Raw genomic sequence first — 20,493 nt, forward strand, 5'->3', positions numbered from 1 at the left:
GAATGCAAAGCCACCTTCATCATTGTTCTTGTTGAGATGGATTTCTTATCCAGAGATTTAAAAATATCTAAAACCCCTCTCGGATTTCCCGTATAATAGGACCCTAGTGAATAAAGATGAAAAGTCAGTTGCATTGCATGTTTGGATTTCTAGCATTTTGCTGGAAGGCATTTTTCATTTGCATGGTAGAACATGAAAATTTCAGTATCTAGCCTTTATACAGTCCAAATTAAATCTGAAAATAAAGTTTTATGATTAGCTCACTTTCATACATAATGTGTTATACATATTATTTTTAGAACAGCTTGTGATTTATAAAATTACGATTCTTTAAGGCCCTGTCACTCATTCGTAACTTGGCTCAGAATCTCAGGTACACTGTGCAAATGTAGGAGGTGTCTGTCAGTCAGCAGGTAAACATCAGCCTCTGTTTGATCTCAACTTACTGTGTCTAGACAGAGAACATAATCAGAGATTATGGAACGGACAGCAGAAGGGATGAAGAAGGAGAGGGAGACCGCAGAAAGGTCATTGGAGGAGAGGGGGCAGTGGGGGAGTAAGGTGGAGTTCCTCCTGGCAGTGGCAGGCAACATGGTGGGGCTGGGAAACGTGTGGAGGTTCCCATACCTCTGCTACAAGAACGGCGGCGGTGAGTGGGATGAGTGTATGAATGTGAGTGAGAGTGAGAGTATGAGTGAGAGTGTGAGTGTGATTGAGTTTGAGTGAGAGTGAGAGTCTAAGTGTAAGTGAGAGTGTGAGTAAGAGTGAGTGTGAGTGTAAGTGAGAGTATTAGTGTGAGTGTGAGTGAGAGTGTGAGAGTATGAGTGAGAGTGAGTATGAGTGAGAGTGTGATTGAGTATGAGTGAGAGTATGAGTGAGAGTGAGTATGAGTGAGAGTGTGATTTTGTATGAGTGAGAGTGAGAGTGAGAGTGAGAGTGTGACTGTGAGTGTGAGAGTATGAGTATGAGTGTGAGTGTGAGTGTGAGTGTAAGTGAGAGTATGAGTGAGAGTGTGAGTAAGTGATCAGGACAAAGACTGATTTTGAGACTGAATTTGAATGAAGGCTGTTTTTGAGCTTATATGAACTTTTAGTTTGATTGAAATGTACATATTAAAAGTACCTGTGTACGTATTATGTTCTGAATGAGTATTGATTTACATATTGATTTATTCTCAATGGTGTGTTTAGTGCTCAGTGTCTTACACAGTCACACATTGCTGACAACATGAAACTAAACATCTCTGGTTTTGGTCAAATACCAGTCGTGGGACTGCTGACTGAATATCTTGAATGTTAACTTTGTGTGTGGGTGTGTCTGCAGGAGTGTTCCTTGTGCCATATCTGGTCTTTGTGGTGACCTGTGGGATACCCCTGTTCCTGCTGGAGACTGCCATGGGGCAGTACACCCAGGAGGGGGCCATCACCTGCTGGAGGAAGCTGTGCCCATTGGCTGAGGGTGAGAGGCCAGAAACCTCTGTGGGCAAATATGTAAACCTGAGATCACTTTGGCTTTACCGACAGGGAGCAATGGAGAGAAGAGACAAATCTCCCTGTGTGGCCAGTGTTTGAGTTCAGTTCTTCTCACAAGCAAATCTGCAAACTCAATATGCTCATATAAAATGCAAACAAGAGAAAGTACACTGTTGCTATTAGTGAGGAGTGGTTATTAATTGTTGCTCTAGGCTGTCGCACTCTTCTTGTGTGTTGAGCGCCCTGATGTCAGGCCAATTTCTGCTGCCTTGCATCCAAGTATGGAGAGGTGGAGTTAGGTCAGTAAATACACTGGGAGCAAATGGATAATCAGCAGTAGGGTTACAGCGATTGATTGTCATACAGGAGGGGGATAGAATGTTCTCCCAAACCAAAGTTCACCCAGGAAAATGAATCTATTATAACTATAGCTGACATCTTACACTTCTGTCAGACTCTAACTCTGTGAGGCTAAAAGGTTGATTCAACTCTTAAGGGGGGAAATGGGCTAATTGCAAGAAATATTCACAGTATATTACTGGAATTTGTCATATGCTCAGTGTGTCTCTCAAAGCAGAAGACATCAATGTTATTATCACAAGTGCTAATATGAAGAGGAACCACAGCAGGCATGTGCATAACCATTAAGTTGCTGTTCAAACCGATGATTGCATAACCAGGTGTTAATTGAGTGTGTGTGCATGTGTGTGTATGTGTATTTGTCTCAGGGATTGGCTATGCAGGTCAGCTGATCATGATTTACAGTGTCATCTCTTATATGATCATCCTGGCCTGGGCCCTCTTCTACCTCTACTTCTCCTTCAGCTCTGAGCTGCCCTGGGCCAGCTGCTCCAACACCTGGAACTCAGGTATTCATACTCAAGTATGAACTGTTGGGTACATGCTATAGCTCCACCTGCAGAACACACTGCAAGCGCATAGTCTTTTATGTCTGAGGTTAAGGGTCTTGCTCAAGGGCCCAACAGCTGTGTGGATCGTATTATGGCTACACCAGGGCTTGAACCAGTAATGTACCTTAGCCACTAGGCTACAGGCTGCACCCTGATGCTCATTACACTTTAAAATACATTAATAAATGAAGAACATCCACTGGAATAAGAAGCACAGCCACAGCAGTTACAGTTCATCCTGTTTCTATGAAAACTTTACACTGGAAGCGGATCACCTCTCATCCACCTCACAATTTGTAACATCATAAACCTTCTCAGCACTGACTCTGAGAGCGGAGTAAGAAAAGTCGTGAGAAGTGAATGTCAACTGAAGTGGAGTAGCACTGCGGTGTACTACAGTATTGTATGCAGGTGCCTCCTGTAGTAGTGGACATGCTACTATCTGTCAAAGCTAGTGCAATTGCATGCTTCTGCCGAGGTCAGGACTGGGATCATTCCCTATCGGCGACTCTGTGCTTCAGATCACTGTGTGGATTTCTCCAATCAAAACCTCACCGCAAACCGGACCCAACAGCCCAACAGCTCATCTTCTGCAGCCACCGAGTTTTGGGAGTAAGTCTGCAGGCTGCACCTCCTACAGTATTCAGGGTTATAGAACTGGGAAACCAGAGATTGTGGGTTCAAAGAGACTATGGTACTTTGCCTGAATTGCTTCTGTAAATATCCAGTTGTATAAATGCAAGTCAATTTCTCTGGATAATAATGTCTGTTAAGATAAATAAATAAGGTGATGTGTAAGGGTATAGTTTGCAAGTGTATGTGGAGATGGAGCACATTGGCCTAGTTTCACCTGCATTTATGTTTGCACAATATGTTTGCACCTGCATTTATGTTTTCTCTCTGCTTTTTCCATTTTTTTTCCCTCATTACCTTTCCCACTCCCTCTGTTTCTCTCTTCCCCCTGGCCCAGGAGACGTGTGCTGCTGATCTCAGGGGGCATTGAGGAGGTGGGCAGTGTGAGGTGGGAGCTGCTCCTGTGTCTCATCACTATATGGGTCATGTGCTACTTCTGCATCTGGAAGGGGGTGAAGTCTACAGGCAAGGTCTGTCCCTGATTTACTGACAGAGATAAGTAAAGAATGTCCTTACCCAGGTAACCTCTCAGTAGATTGAGACCCACAAAGTAAAAGACGCAACACATAGTGACGGGTGTGGAACTTGAATTTAACAGACTCAAACAGGGACATACAGTATAAATCAGAAATCAGATTTAATATTCAAGTTTATTTATTTCTAACATTTCTCCATAGAAATGAACCATCATTTTTCTCTCTACCTTTCACTCTTTCTTTCCTTCTGTCACCAGGTGGTTTATTTCACAGCTACCTTCCCATACCTGATGCTTTTGGTGTTGTTAATACGAGGGCTAACTCTACCTGGAGCTCTGCAGGGGGTGGAGTTCTACCTGTACCCTGACCCGTCCCGCCTGGCAGACCCACAGGTAAGTACTCCATAACACCAGCTGCACCCCATAACCTTGTCACAGTAAGGTGTCTCTTTCCTAATTTCACCCAGCCAGGGAACAAATGCTTTCTTCTGTGTTAGGCAACACCCAATATGTTCAAGGTTTGTGATGTCACTACAGGTCTGGATGGATGCAGGAGCTCAGATCTTCTTCTCCTACAGTATTGGATTAGGTACTCTGACTGTCCTGGGTAGCTACAACACCTATAACAACAACTGCTACAAGTAAGGCTCAAGCTTACCCACGGTACACTAGGGCAGAAACGCAGAGGAAAAGAGTAAGGTTCTTAAGCATAAATATGCAGCTCTGTCTAGTGCAATACTCTGACACCAACACACATCCTGCAAGCCACTTAGCAGCGAATACTTCATTTCCTTCAACTTGGAAGAAACTAAATGCAAAAATGAGGGCTGGTCAGAGAATGTTTAGGCTCCTGGTGGTGTTTCTACAGGGACAGTTTATGGCTGTGTCTGCTGAACTGCGGGACCAGCCTGGTGGCAGGATTTGCAGTCTTTTCTGTGCTGGGGTTCATGGCACATGAGCAGGGCGTCCCCATAGAGGAAGTCGCAGAATCAGGTACTTGCACAGTATGTGAAGACAAACGAAGATGTGACAAATATATAAAAATGTAATTCGGTTAAGGCTGTGGTGCATGGACGAACCTCAGGAGCTTGAATTGAATCCAGACCGTGACAGTGCGGACTGTAATGGTAAAAGGATTGCATTTATATATCGCTTTTATCCAATGCACTTTCCAATTGATGCCTCTCATTCACCCATTCACACCCACTCACAAACAAATGGCAACTGGCTGTCATGCAAGGTACCAACTCACTGGTCGGGGGCACTACATTTTTCCCGCACCATACAAAATGCATTGGTAAAGTTTACTGTTACATAAAAATCTAATGGTACAGAGACCTGTATTGGCATACAAAGTAAAATCATTAGACCAGTCACCTATGGTAAAGTAAACCCAGTGGTATCATATCAGGCAAATATTGCGTGACCGCAACATTGTGAGTGCACAACCCCATCTGTTACAAAGTTCTTAACAGCAGCAAATTAACAGATGCCAATGAAGTCCATCAGACAGAAGGCCATAGGGAAGAGGAATGAAAACATGAAGAATTATCGTTTTAACCGATGCATTAAAAAGAAAATTACACATGATCGACCAGCATGCCAGGACGTAAACCAGAGGGATTTAACTACAGATTTCTGTAACAGAGAGGCTTCACTGCAATTAGACAAAAAACTTTTTTTTGAAATTAAATAATTTTTGAATGCACAGGTATCGGCTGATACGCAAGTTCAGGTATCAAAATTGGTATCAAGAAGGAAAAATGCAATCGGAACATCTCTAGTAGATACCTAATAAAGAGTCTTTATTAACTTTGATCAAACAGGCAAGGGTCAATTTCCAGAAAATAAATTTATCAGAGATAAGGCCGTTCAAAAACCAAAGTCCAGGCAATGGTTCAGAAAACAGGCAAACGGTACAACCAGGATAATCCAGAGAGTAGTTGATAATACAGGCAGAGGGTCGAAAACACACGGGCAGTCCAAACAGAAACAGAATCCAAAATCAATGAGTAGCCAAAGGGGGTCCAAACGCAGCGGGTCCAAACAGAACAAGAGGATAATCCAAAGAGCGAGAGTAGAAAACAAAACAGGTTGTACCAGGAATCAGACAGGAAATAATTCTGGTATATATCTCACGATCTGGCTTGATATCCACGGTCATTTCAGATGTTGTGTCAGATGCAACCTATGGGTGTGTCCGATGGCGGCTCAGGGACCCAGAAGACCAACATTAGCTATCACTGATCATTGATTTACTGTCAGAGGTCTACGGTTGCAATACGCCGTGATACATTAAGTGTAAATTTGCATCCTCCCTAGACCAAGTCGAAGGGGGTGTCCAAGCATTCCCTGTATAACAGTGAGTGTTCAGTAAGAGAAACCACACAGATCAAGTTTTTACTTTGTTAATTCCATTTAGATTCCAAATTAAACATAAATAAAAGTGTTACAATATTAAACCAAATCGCAGAGTCTTAAAAGTCATACCTGGCAATGAAAACTACATGCACTGTGTGCATGGGGGTCTGGCTACAGACACCCTCAGATAGCTTGGTTTGCCGTGCTTATAAGCCGAAACCAGGCCTTTGATCTCCATCTAAAAATAGTCAAAATCCAAATTTAGTCAATTTGGATTTAGAAACATTGTTCTCTAGGTGGTGGGTGCTGGAAAAGAGATTGAGACAGGTGGCTTCATGGGGGCAGGTTTCCACAGTTTCCCTAGGTTCCTGGATGGGTACACTGGGTATGGGTATACTGCTGTGGAAATTACACCATTGCACAATTTGCACTGAAACAAGCGAAATAATACTAAACATGAATATACCCTAAACCTAGGCGGCACGGATGGTGCAGTGGGTAGCACTGCCGCCTCACAGCAAGGAGGTCCTGGGTTCGAATCCCCGTCGGCCGGGGCCTCTCTGTGCGGAGTTTGCATGTTCTCCCCGTGTCTGCGTGGGTTTCCTCCGGGTACTCCGGTTTCCTCCCACAGTCCAAAGACATGCACGTTAGGCTGATTGGAGAGTCTAAATTGCCCGTAGGTATGGGTGTGTGAGTGAATGGTGTGTGTGCCCTGCGATGGACTGGCGACCTGTCCAGAGTGTATTCCTGCCTTTCGCCCAATGTATGCTGGGATAGGCTCCAGCCCCCCTGCGACCCTGATCAGGATAAGCGGGTTCAGATAATGGATGGATGGATGGATACCCTAAACCTGCTTTGTCATGAAACATCCCACACTTGATTCATTTCAGTTACTGAACCCTGTAAATACTGAGACAGGGTGATTGACAAGAGAACAGATGGTCTTCCCTTGTTAACCCTTCCTGCGACCTCAAAAGGTGCAGAAAATTGACCCAGTGAAATTCGCAATATGTGTTGGGGTGGCAGGTTGTAAACTTCTATGGAACACCACTTCACCTGCTCACTGATAGTGTGTAACAGTGTAACTATTAAAGGGTATTCCAGCTAGTCCCAATTCCTGCAAGGGCTGGAATTGCTTAGACACCACCACCTCTGAAGATGCCACCCCTACATCGTGTGCCTGCCTTTTTCTTTGCTTTCGACCTGCTGTCACCCAACTTTCTCACCCTCCCTGGTCTGAAATCTTCATATGTTGATAGAAAGACCTATAAAATGATGCCCAAGAAAGAGTTTTTTCATTTTATTTGTAACTATTTTTGTAGCATTTTTGCATTCAGCATGTTGGTGCGGTCTAATTCTCTCATTAGTTTAAAAAAAATATATAACTTAACGTCATAATGTTGTCTTTTCACTTTATACATATATAAATGGGTTTCAGACATCACAATAGCAAGTCACGTCATTGATCCATATGTTCTGAGAAAAGCAATATTTTCTTATTTTACTTTTATTGCATATTCTGATTAACTCTTCTTAATCTACTGCTGTATTAACAGATAGTATGTAAAAAGGTCATCTGTGGAACGTGCTCTGCTTAACAGCATCTGCTTAATGCAGAACTGTGTGACTGTAATGTCAGGGAATATGACCTGGGTAAGAATGGTAGGTTTGTTTATTATTCTTCCACTCCGTCCTTCACTCTCCTCCTGTCTTTCGTTCCCATGTTCTCCCCTGCTCCCAGGACCTGGTCTGGCATTCATTGCGTACCCCCAAGCAGTAGCAATGATGCCCCTACCTCAGCTGTGGGCCGTCTGCTTCTTCATCATGATCATCCTGTTGGGCCTGGACACTCTGGTAATCAGTTTCCTGGCTGCTGGTCACCATTCCTGGCTGCTGAGTCTGTGATACTGCTGCCACTACTAATGTGGCCCGTGTTTACTTCTGGATGCTCCCAGTTTGGTTCTTGCTTAACATGAAGTAAAGCTGTGCTGAGCTAGCAAAGCATAATGCTGGGTTACCAGAGATCACAGCAAGATTACTTGCCAAGCGAACTGGACAACATTTCATAGTTAACTAGAGTGTGATTGGAGCAAATTGGCAGCATGCCTGGTCTTTGGTCAGTGGTTACTTGTTGTTAGGGTGCTGATAAGGTGTTCCGAGGTGGTTGCTATGGTTGCTAAGGTGTTCCTAGGTGGTTGGTAGGGTGTTGCTAGGTGGTTGCAAATGTGTTCCTCGGTGGTTGCTAGGGTGTTACGAGGTCTTTGCTATGGTGTCGCTAGGTGGTTGCTAAGTATGAATAACAATCAATTAGTGGCATGAGATGAAGAGTTCATGCGTAATGCAAGGCTATTGGTTTCATGGCAGTATAGGACAAATCAGAATGTTTGTACAAAGAGGTCGTTATGATACTTCTGGGTGACAACTGAGCCGCAGAATGAAGTAACGTTCAAAAGCGACTGAACCAGAGCTTTGTAGAAACAGTTACAATTGCACCAATTGTGTCTTGTTACTTCCTAGTAATTAATGCTCTGTAAAAGGAACTATTCGAGGTCATCACAGCCAAATGACATAAGTACATTGTGTATAGCTGAACTAATGGTAGATGCCATGAAAATGTTCAGACAATTGTACAATAAGAAACAGAATCACAGCAGAGAAGATTTGTACATGTTTTGTAGAATTTGTGCTTGGATTGATTTTACTTTTAAATTCTATTAGTTTCTATTGTAAAACGTATAGTTCTATGTTAAATGTCATATTCTAGTGCTTCTACTGTTTTCTGTTAAGGGAAAATGGGAAACATGTCTCAATGAGTCCTCCGTGTGTAAATAAAGAATAAATAAATAATAATCAGAATTCTATTGTTAGTCACCACAGTAATTGTCCTCTCCCCCCCAGATTTTGTACAGTATTGGGTTCGTGAAAAGTGCTATTTAGCAGTGCAACATTAGTATTTTGTGTGGGCTCACGTAGACATTACACATATATTCTAAATCAGTTATGAAATAAATATACCCAGAACTGCATTCGCATTTATATTTTGAAGATGGAGCCTTAGTCCACCAAAAAATTATCAGCTGATTTCTTATCTGGAAAATAGACTTATGGCAAAATGAATTCACATTCATATCATACATACATTACCTTGCTCAATCACAAATGAATGGTAAAGATAGGAAAGCGTTTTGGCTGAAATTAGCTGGTTCATATTTTTTCCATTGGTTTTGATATTAAGACCAGTACAATATCAATTCAGTTCTGCAATATAGATTCATTTAGTTATTTGGAACAAAGAAAACAACTAAGACATTATCATTTTGGGGTGAAATATGAATTTACTTTATTTAATGAGAGAGAAGCAACTTCAATTAATCAATAAAACCTACAAATGTCTTATTCAAGACTAGATTAAATTCAATAGTTTAACATTTAGAAATACCTCTCCAAGGAATCGCCACCTTAATGTGGTGGAGGGGTTTGTGTGTCTTGGTGATCCTGGGAGCTATGTTGTTGGGGGCATTAGCATTAGCCCCCAGTAGGGTCTGACTAAGAGTGATTCAAAGACTCCATGACACGGCCTCACAATAACCCAGTTACCCTGCCCGGAAAAGGGAAACCGGGGTCCCCTTCTGGAGCCAGACCCGGGAGGGGAGCTTGTCGTTGAGCGTCTGGTGGCCGGGCCTTATCCCATGGGGCCCGGCCGGGCACAGCCCGAACTGGTAACATGGGGTCGCCGCCCTGTGGGCTCACCACCTGCAGGGGTTGGCATTGGAGTCGGGTGCTTTGCCCAACGGGCAGTGGGCAAAGGCGGGGATCCGGGCACGCTGATCCTTGGCGTCGTAGACTGGTTCTGGGGATGTGGAACGTCATCTCTCTGGTGGGGAAGGAACCGGAGCTAGTGTGGGAGGCGGAGCGATACCAACTAGATATAGTTGGGCTCACCTCCACGCACAGCACTGGTTCCGGAACCAAACTCCTGGATAGGGGCTGGACTCTGGCGAGAGTGAGAGGCGCCGGGCGGGTGTGGGGATACTCACAAGCCAGCGGCTGAGTGCCACTGTGTTGGAGTTCCACCCGGGGAACGAGAGGGTCGCCTCTCTGCGACTACATGTCTCTGGTGGGAAAGCTCTGACAAACGGCAGTTCGGAGTATCCGGCCTTCTTGGAGTCACTGGGCAGCATCCTGGAAAGGGTGCCGCCCGGAGACTCCATCATTCTGCTGGGCGACTGGGCAACGATGGAGAAACCTGGAAGGGGGTGATTGGGAGGACTGGCCTGCCTGATCTTAACCCGAGCGGTGTCTTGTTATTGGACTTCTGTGGTGGTCATGGATTGTCCATAACGAACACCATGTTCGAGCATAGGGTAGCTCATAAGTGTACTTGATATCAGAGCACCTTAGGCCAAAGATTGATGATCGACTTTGTGGTCGTATCATCAGACCTGCGGCCGTATGTCTTGGACACTCGGGTGAAGAGAGGAGCAGAGCTGTCACCTGATCACCTGGCTGGCGTGGGGGTCCCCTGAAGCAGCAGGCTTCGGCAGTCGCTGAAGCAAAAACGCGGATATGGGAGGAGTTCGGGGAGGCTATGGAGAAGGGCTTTCGGTTGGGCTCAAGGACGTTCTGGCAAACCTTTCGATGACTCAGAAAGGGAAAGCAGGGCTTATCTCAGGCTGTTTTCAGCAGCGGAGGAGAACTATCACCTTCTGTCAGCTTTGAGCAGTCTGGCCATTCTCCTCTGATGTCTCTCATTAACAAGGTGTTTCTGTCTGCAGAACTGCTGCTCACTGGATTTATTTTTGTTTTTTTGCACCATTCTTTGCAAACTCTGGAGACTAGCGTGCATGAAAATCCCAGGAGATCAGCAGTTTCTGAGATACTTAAACCACTCTGTCTGCCACCAACAATCATTGCATGGTCAACGTCACTTAGATCAAATTTTTTCTCCATTCTGATTGTTGATGTGAACATTAACTGAAGCTCCTGGCCCTTATCTACATGATTGTATGCACTGCACTGCTGCCACACAATTGGCTGATTAGATAATTGCATGAGTAATTAGGTGTAATGAAGTAAAAATGTTCCTAATAAAGTCCTCGGTGAGTGTATGCATGTAGCATGAAAAGTGAGAGAGTTAAGAAACATAAAAAATTCTAATTCCAACTGTCACCACTCGAGCAAATGAACATTCCACCATTAATTTCAATAGCAGGAAAATCGGAATTAAAAGTTAAATCATTCAAAAAATATAAAATATATCAATATGAAAAGAAAGAGCACACCATTCCTCAGCAAGCTGAATAGTTTAAGGTTTTTCGGGGAAAGTGTGCCCAAGTAGTTCAGTGCTGAAAAACTGTGGAGAATAAAGAGTGGAGGTGACATAAGTGCTAGCCCACTAAACTTGAATTTTGAATAACAGTAGTGTGTTTCTTCGCAATCACACTAATAAAGATATTTCTTGATAGTTTATCACAAGCAGGAAAACATTAGTGTGTGTCTTCTCTCTCTCATCCTTTTCTTATCCTCTTCTCCCTCTATCTCCCTTTCCCTGCCTCTCTCTGGTGAACCTTATATTGTCTGTCTGTTGTTCAGTTTGTGGGGATGGAGGTGCTGATGACGTCGGTGATGGACCTGTTTCCCAAAGTACTACGGAGGGCTGGGCACAGAGAGATCTTCCTCCTGCTCTTCTGCCTCACCTGCTTCGTCTTGGAGCTGGTGACGGTCACACAGGTGAGAAGACAGCTGGAGAGAGATATGAGGCTGTGTGACCATCCTGTATTCAACAGAGTTATCCAGTGTTGACTATGAATTTTCTCTGACTGAGCTGTTTTCTTGGAAAACTTCCATTGACCACCATTCATTCTGCTCTGTTTAACCCAGTTTTAGTGCTCATAGTCACCCATTGAAAGTGAAACCTGATATTCAGTTTGACAGCATATCTCCATATACCATCTCTGGTCTCACCCTGACCTTTTTTTCCTATAATATCTATTCTTGTCCTTTCCCATTCTGTCCACCAGGGGGGGATGTATGTGTTCCAGCTCCTGGACTACTATGCCTGTAATGGGGCCTGTATGTTCTTCATGTGTGTGTTCAAGGTTCTGGCCATGGGCTGGCTGTTTGGTGAGTGCAGGACTTTGCTGAATGGATTTAGGAACATCACTGTCTGTATTAACACATTACTGCACAAACAGTGTATCTTCCAACAAACTATACCTTTCCAATGCAACACTGGAAATATAAAATAAAAAAATGGAAACAATAGTAGTCACAATGTACAGAAGAGGCCATGAAAATGGAATTATGTATAAAATGAATATCGAAAAAATATATCAAATGTATGAAATTCAAAATGTGCAAAAATAAACATATAGAGAAAGGTAGAATATCTCTGAATTGAACCAAGCTTCAAAGTTACTAACGTTTTTTGCCATATATATTAAAAATGGGGGTTCATATGTGCAAAAGAACAATTACTGATTTGTTTTGTAAAGAAAATGGTATCTAGTGCCTCCAGAATAATGCAAATTAATCACCATGGATACCAAGAACAGTCAAAACCACTTCAAAAGGGGAAACTTTAAGGCAGAGAGACAGCAGTTCCATAACACACTGCTCCACTGTGCTTACAAAACAAAACAAAAAAGAAAGCAATTTTGTCATCATTCATTTCCCATTGTGACAGCCTTGTCTACTATTTCTAAAAGCTGTTTTCTATCACCGATACGAGTTATAACTAATTCAGTTTTACTTCATTTATCATTGCATTGGGCTACTCACGGTAGTTGATTGCTTCTTCTTGATTTGTTCAAAGTATCCAGTCTTCCAGATTGACAGTGTTTAACGGACTAATGAATGAGTGTGCGTGTATAGGCTATGTTTGTAGCTCAAATACTAGCCATATGCTATGCAGGATAGACTATATAACAGATGGAAAATAGCCCAAACAAAAAAGGATACGTTGCGACAACCCAAAACAAAGCACTTCTGGAAATGGCTTATGGATTCCTTTCCTAAACAAATGAAAACAATTGAAACTTTAAAGCGAAGCTCGTTAAAAATAACTATTTCAGCTCATTGTCCTTCAGGTATGCACCTGTCTTCAACTGGCAAATGCTGCTTGCGTCATCCAGGGGTGCCCTTAAATAGTTGTATAGCTGGCCACTAGGGGGACGCACAAGCGGAGATATCTTAAACCTTTTGGCTTCTACACCCATTCTCTGCCTTTTTTGAGGGTTTTTTCTCCCTAGTGGAATCTCCCATTATGCATGACACACTACACTCACCGTTATTCCTGTTTGCCCTGGAGCAGGGGCGGAGCGCATGATGGATGTGATCGAGGACATGACCGGGGAACGGCCCAGCCTCATCTTTAAGCTCTGCTGGCTCTACTTCACCCCACTGGTGACCCTGGTGAGTTTGACTTCTCAGCTGTTTCTGATTTGTCATTAGTGAAAAGAACAAAAATTATACCACCGTCCAAATGTTTACGGACTGCACTTTATACATTCAATTAATTAATTTGATTAAATTAATTAAACTGATTTTTCCATGTAATTTTACATTTTAAAAGGGTCGTAATCCATGGCAATGAGTGAGGTCTGTAATCCAGTCTAAGTGCATTTACCCTCACAGCCCTTTGCTCTTCACATAATGACGCTGAGCACTACAGTCTATGCCACAGTATGTAAGACCAAAGTCTGGAGTGCAGATGTAGCGTGGTTAGCTCAGCTAGTTCAGTGGTGAAGTGCAGAGAAAGTGAAGGCTGGTAGCAGGTTACCTCGACAACGCTCCCTGATGACGTAACCCTCAAATTCAAAAAGAACGCTGTTGCCCTTGGCTAGAGGCGAGTTTGTCTTTAGCTGAGTTCAACAAATATTTGGACGAGTGAGAGGCCATTTTCTCACCCGTTACACAGAGAATGCAGTGATTTGGGTCCAGCCCGTAGAGTATAGTGTGTAATATACAGAGACAGCAAGTGCAAGTGTAATAGATTCACTCACCACACGTTCAGTTGTGTCCTTGGTCACATGCCTTGTCACATGCACAATGAGCAAATGTAGGGTAATGGTGTGCCTCAGCAGATGAACCAGTGAAAACAATTGCACAGGTCCCAGAAGAGGGTGCAAAGATATACAGAACTGTGCAAAGTTTTAGGCAGGTGTGAAAAAATGCTGTAAAATAAGAATGCTTTCAAAAATAGAAATGTTTATTGTTTATTTTTATCAATGAAGAAAGTGCATGAACAGAAGAAGTGAATGAACAGAAGAAAAATCTAAATCAAATCAATCTTTGGTGTGACTACCCTCTGCCTTCAAAACAGCATCAATTTCTCTTGGTATACTTCCAACTATGGAACTCGGCAGGTAGGTTCCAAACATCTTGGAGAACTAGTCACAGTTCTTCTGTGGATTTAGGCAGCCTCAAATGCTTCTGTCTCTTCATGTAATCCCAGACAGACTCGATGATGTTGAGATCAGGGCTCTGTGGGGGCCATACCATCACTTCCAGGACTCCTTGTTCTTCTTTACGCTGAAGATGAAGTTACTATTGCCTTCCTGACAGCAGTGCCTGGCCACTCTTCTGACCTCTCTAATTAACAAGGCATTTTCACCAACAGAACTGCTGAACCGCTGCTACTACAACAGCAGATGATAAATACGTTGAGGAAATACGTAATAAATTGGTTTTTTACTGCATACACTGAACTCAATTTCATATAATTTCTACTTCTATGACACAATGGCAGCATGGCGTGTGTTAATAAAACCTTCCACTCTTCCTCCTCTCCCGTAGGGATCCTTCATCTTCTCTGTGGTGAAGTACCAGCCCCTGACCTTTAACCGCTGGTATGTGTATCCAGACTGGGCGTACGTGCTGGGCTGGCTGCTGGCCCTCTCCTCTGTTGTACTGGTGCCGGGGTGGAGTCTGGTCAAGCTCTCCATCAGCACTGGCACTCTCAGACAGGTGAGGCCTGGATCCCATGTCTCCACAGCTGTGCTGAAAGCTTTTACCAAATTGTACACACACACACACACACACACACACACACACACTCACAACATCAGTAGATATGCAATGAGCCAAATTCAAGGCAGGTGGATGTGGATAGAGCTGTCTGTCCTGTACAATATGTAGTGAAAAATAGTGTAGTCTGTTACCATTCTGTAGTCTGTTTCCATTCTTACTCCTACCTAGGCAGCACACTATCAGTCTTATCTACTGACAGCTTATGCTAGAAAAGAAAAACCCATCTTTTGAAGTAAAACCTATTCACTCATGTATTTTTTATTAAATATATGATCAGTATGCTATGTCATCATTTTGGTTTGGTGCTGAATGGACCTAGAAGCAGATCCAAACAATGGGTGGAAGTTGGAGTTTCTCTTTTCTCTTTTTTGAATCATGTTTTATATAAAACTTGATTTTTAATATTTTACAGATCATTGGCATTGTTTTGTACATTGTAAATACATTACATATTTATATTATGTAAAACACTTGCTTATCAAGATCCCTACCATTATCTGCTGACAGAGATGGTCTGATCTGTGTCACCCTGGTGATGACCTCCCCCTGACCCGGAAGCAAATGGCTGAGCGAGCGCTTGCGACTACTGCCACAGAGATGGAAGAGTTGATGACCAACTAAATAATATTTTTCAGATTTGTATTTTTTAATGGGTTACATCCTGGTAACAAACCTGATTTTGCTTCCCAACACTCTTTCTTTCATCTTTTTGAAAAGTGTGCATTTAAAAATCATATCATATATATATATATATATATATATATATATATTTCGCTTTTTTCCCAGCTATGCTCAACTGATGCAAGCAAGTAGAAAAATGCTTTTTTTGGTACTTAACAGTCACATAGTTATTCCACAGTGAAATGAATGTGATATTGTGTGTGAGGTCAGTTTAAACAATGTATGATAAAAGTAAACAAAAAACATGCATTAAATCGCACTGGTACTTAAATTTAGATTTTTGTTGATGGAATATGACATCAAGCTGCATGCCATATTTAAGGGACCAAAGTCTCCAGTTACTTGCTATATAGTATAATTTGATATAATTTGATCCGTGGGTTATTTATTATCTCCCTCACCATCTTCCTCACTGGCCATTGGGACAATGTACACTTGCGTCCTCTTCCTGGCAAGTTTGCAACCATTCCAGATGTTTAAATTGTTATTACTGGCCTGACAGTGCTAAGTTGTATGTTTAACCATTTATGTATTTTATTTTACGCCCATTACCAGACTTGTCATGGTCAATTAGAGTCAGATTTTTGGCTTTTCCCATGCTGATGGATGCCAAAGGGATTTTGCATGCTTGTTAACAATTTAAAATTAAAAATTTAAAAGTATTACATTTAATTTTTTCCAAGCCCAGGAGATAGTGACATAAAAACTGTTCTGTACTCAATGACTCAAATCTAGGGGGCCAACAATGCAGATGGTGAAATGTGCTAGCCACATTCAGTCAGACAACTCACAATGTTCAGTCAGTTCAGTCAGACAACTCACAATGAATTAAGAAATATACTTTGAGGTTTAATGTAAATGCAAACTTTGGTATCAAGGCTCTGCCTATCATCACTTCCCTGTCAGCCAGCCAAAACAGGGAGTGACTACAACCCCCCCATCATGGGGCTCTTGAGAAGTAGAGCTCATAGTTGGATGCTGGGCTTGTGGTAAGAGCGCAAAAAAATTCTGAAGGCATGACATAGGAGTAAGCAGGATAATTTGAGCAGATGCTACTTGCTGGGTTCCGTATTTACAGTGGGAGCAATACTTATTTGATCCCTTGCTGATTTTGTAGGTTTGCCCACTTACAAAGAATGGAACTGTGTAGAATTTTAATCATAGGTACATTTTAACATTGAGAGACAGAATATCATAAAATAATCCACAATAACAACATCATATGAATTTTATGAATTTATTATTGTATTTTTGCATGAAATAAGTATTTGATCCCCTACCAATAAGCAATAATTCTGGCTCCCACAGACCAATTAGTTTTCCATTAAGAAGCACTCCTAATCTCAACTCATTACCCAAAACACCTGTGTCAACTCGTTACATCATTATGTAGCTGTATAAAAGACACCTGTCCACACAATCAATCAGATTCCAACATTTCCACCATGGCCAAGACAAAGGAGCTGTCTCAGGACATCAGGGACAAAATTGTAGACCTGCACAAGGCTGGGATGGGCTACAAGAAAATAAGCAAGCAGCTTGGTGAGAAGTTAACAACTGTTGGAGCAATTATTAGAAAATGGAAGAAACATAAAGTCACCGCCAATCTCCCTCGGTCTGGGGCTCCACGCAAGATCTTGCGTCATGGGATATCAATGATCATGAGAGGTCAGGGATCAGCCCAGTGCTACACAGGAGGAGCTTGTTAATGACCTGAATGCAGTTGGGACCACACTCACGAAGAGAACCATCAGTAACACACTACACCGTGAAGGATTAAAATCCTGCTGCGCGCGCAAGGTTCCTCTGCTGAAGAAGGCACATGTACAGGCTCGTCTGAAGTTTGCCAAAGAACACCTGATGATCCAGAGGAGGCTTGGGAGAAGGTGATATGGTCAGATGAGACCAATATAGAGCTATTTGGCATCAACTCGACTCGCCGTGTTTGGAGGAAGAGAAATGCTGAGTACAACCCCAAGAACACCATCCCCACTGTGAAGCATGGAGGTGGAAACCTTATGCTTTGGGGGTGTTTCTCAGCTAAGGGGACAGGACGACTTCACCGTATCGAGGGGAGGATGAATGGGGCCATCTACCAGGAAATTTAGGGCGACTTCCCTCAGTGAGAGCACTGAAAATGGGTTGTGGATGGGTCTTCCAACATGACAATGACCCAAAACATACGGCCAAGGCAACAAAGGAGGGGCTCAACAAGAAGCATATTAAGGTCCTGGAGTGGCCTAGCCAGTCTCCACACCTAAATCCCATTGAAAATCTGTGGAGGGAGCCGAAGCTTTGAGTTGCCAAGCGACAGCCTCGGAACCTTAAGGATTTGGAGAGGATCTGCAAAGAGGAGTGGACCAAAATCCCTCCCAAGATCTGTGCAAACCTGGTAAACTACAACAAACGTCTGACCTCTGTGCTTGCCAACAAAGGTTTCTCCAGCAAGTATTAATTCCTATTGTTCTATGGATCAAATACTTATTTCATGTGAAAATATGATATAAAATTTATATGATGTTATTGTGGATTATTTTGTGATTCTGTCTCTCAATGTTAAAATGTACCTATGATTAAAATTCTACACAGTTCCATTCTTTGTAAGTGGGCAAACCTACAAAATCAGCAAGGGATCAAATAATTATTGCTCCCACTGTATTTGTAGTTTTATTATATCCTTATTACTGACAAACCAACTGTTGATCAAGTTGGGGCTTTGGGGCGGCTTACTGTTTACGTTGCAGTGCGTGGTTTGGGATCTGGTTTGGCGGTCGCTACATTCTTTTCACTGCATGTTATAGTATGTGTGTGTAGAAGTAGAATAATTGATTTGCCGTGTCCGTATCTCACCGATTTACAGTGCGTGTGTGTGTGTGTCTGCTCGCACCTTCACAAGTGAGCAACGTTTTGGTTCCACTTCTAGTAAATCCTCCACCCTCCATGGACCCGTACCCGCAAGCACCCAGTAGCGCCCCTAGCGGCGGGGAAGACCTATCGGCTAATTTTATAAGTTTGGGGATCCAATGGGTTTTTGTGTGGGTTTTCAACTGTGTTTTTGTGGATTGTAAGAAATAAACTCTGTTTTTATTCTTGAATTCACATCTCTGCTTGTTCATTTACTTGAACATACCTATGTGGGGATTGATCACCAATCTTCGATTCTTAAACTATTTCCTTGGGCGTAGGTGGCGTAATCGAGTGGTGTTATACCAGGTCACACAAGCAATGCGGCAGAAAGAGTCAGGCAGTGCTAAGAAGGATGAGCCAGGCAGCAGGTCAGCTTTTGCATGATTCCCAGAGCAGGGCAAGTCAAGCAATACAGCAACAGCTAGTGGGCAGCACAGCACAGCAGCACAAAATGAGCGAGGGCCTGAACAGGTGAGGTTGCTGCTTTATATAGCCCCTCCCATTAGACATAAGCACCATGTGAGGGGTCGGCTCTTCTCGAGCTGTCTGCCTGAACTAGCTCCACAGGCTTTCCACAGATGGCCATTCAAACGTAATAAAGAAAAAACATTGGCAAGGTCAGTGTTTTTTTTTAGAGCATTGTCCGAGGAGACTTCGACAAATGTTGGGAAACTACAGGGGCGGCCTGTAGTGTAGTGGTTAAAGTAAATGACTAGGACACACAAGGTCGGTGGTTCTAATCCCAGTGTAGCCAGAATAAGATCCGCACAGCCGTTGAGCCCTTGAACTAGGCCTTTCACCCTGCATTGCTCCAGGGGTATTGTCTCCTGCTTAGTCTAATCAACTGTACGTTGCTCTGGATAAGAGCGTCTGCTAACTGCCAATCATGTAATGTAATAATGAAACTGGAGATTTCCATGGGAAATGGTCCGTCTCAGACATAGGCTGAGTTCCTCTCCTGGTTTCAAGCTGTCTTGAATTTCCCCATCAGAAGATTCAGCCATTCAGTGGTGGACTCACCGCACAGTCTCACAAACACTTCCCGTTCTGGAAATTTTAAAAGCTGCTTAGGCTCGCTCACTGTAGAAAATCTCAGCACCATTCTCCTTCCTCCAAGTTATAGAACTTCCAGCTGCTGTTCTGCATCTTAACACTCTCAACAGAACTCTTCATGCACCCAAAAAAACAGAAAAACCAGGGGTGCACAGCATGGGCCAATCTGCTTTTGTTCCAGCTTCTGATCTTAATTATTTAATTAGCTTAATAATGTCTTGATCAGGGCGGCACGGATGGTGCAGCGGGTAGCACTGCCGTCTCACAGCAAGGAGGTCGTGGGTTCGAATCCCCGTCGGCTGGGGCCTCTCTGTGTGGACTTTGCATATTTTCCCCGTGTCTGCGTGGGTTTCCTCCGGGTACTCCGGTTTCCTCCCACAGTCCAAAGACAGGCAGGTTAGGCTGATTGGAGAGTCTAAATTGCCCATAGGTATGAGTGTGAGAGTGAATGGTGTGTGTGCCCTGCGATGGACTGGCAACCTGTCCAGGGTGTATTCCTGCCTTTCGCCCAATGTATGCTGGGATAGGCTCCAGCCCCCCTGCGGCCCTGTTCAGGATAAGCGGGTTCAGATAATGGATGGATGGATTCTTTAAGGCCCCGTCACTCATTCGTAACTGGGCTGTCATGGTTGGGGGGTAGTGACCGGTTGTGGCCACCAGTGGGCAGGGACTCATTAGTGCCAGGGGAGTCTACCTCCGGAGGGTAAATGGTAAATGGTTGTAGTACTGTTGGCATATAGCGCCTTTATGCAAAGCGCTGTACAACTGATGCTTCTCATTCACCCATTCATACACACACTCCCACACCGACAGCGATTGGCTGCCATGCAAGGCGCCAACCAGCTCGTCAGGAGCATTTGAGGATCAGGTGTCTTGCTCAGGGACACTTCGACACAGCCCAGGTGGGGGATCGAACCGGCAACCCTCCGACTGCCAGACGACTGCTCTTACTGCCTGAGCCCTGTAACCC

The 20,493-nt window shown here is 43.4% G+C and overlaps 1 protein-coding gene across 1 annotated transcript; it reads left to right on the plus strand.

Annotated features, from left to right (window-relative positions):
- Positions 1-477: 477 nt before the first annotated feature.
- On the plus strand, positions 478-15,503 carry LOC133108255 (sodium- and chloride-dependent GABA transporter 2-like). The gene is made up of 14 exons (XM_061217724.1): positions 478-649; positions 1,324-1,458; positions 2,201-2,341; positions 2,905-2,995; positions 3,354-3,486; positions 3,750-3,884; positions 4,029-4,132; positions 4,360-4,484; positions 7,594-7,706; positions 11,445-11,582; positions 11,873-11,975; positions 13,165-13,265; positions 14,649-14,819; positions 15,390-15,503. The coding sequence occupies exons 1-14, from the start codon at positions 478-480 to the stop codon at positions 15,501-15,503; spliced, it is 1,776 nt and encodes a 591-aa protein (XP_061073708.1).
- Positions 15,504-20,493: the final 4,990 nt, after the last annotated feature.

The sequence above is a fragment of the Conger conger genome, chromosome 13 (assembly GCF_963514075.1).
Source record: "Conger conger chromosome 13, fConCon1.1, whole genome shotgun sequence".
Classification (NCBI taxonomy): domain Eukaryota; kingdom Metazoa; phylum Chordata; class Actinopteri; order Anguilliformes; family Congridae; genus Conger; species Conger conger.

Bases quoted from the DNA above. Each gene is read 5' to 3' on its own strand.
- LOC133108255 (XM_061217724.1), top strand. From the start codon at position 478: ATGGAACGGACAGCAGAAGGGATGAAGAAGGAGAGGGAGACCGCAGAA. The intron at 2,996-3,353 runs GTAAGTCTGCAG...CCCCTGGCCCAG, and splicing joins GCAGCCACCGAGTTTTGGGA to GAGACGTGTGCTGCTGATCT. The intron at 3,487-3,749 runs GTCTGTCCCTGA...TTCTGTCACCAG, and splicing joins GGGTGAAGTCTACAGGCAAG to GTGGTTTATTTCACAGCTAC.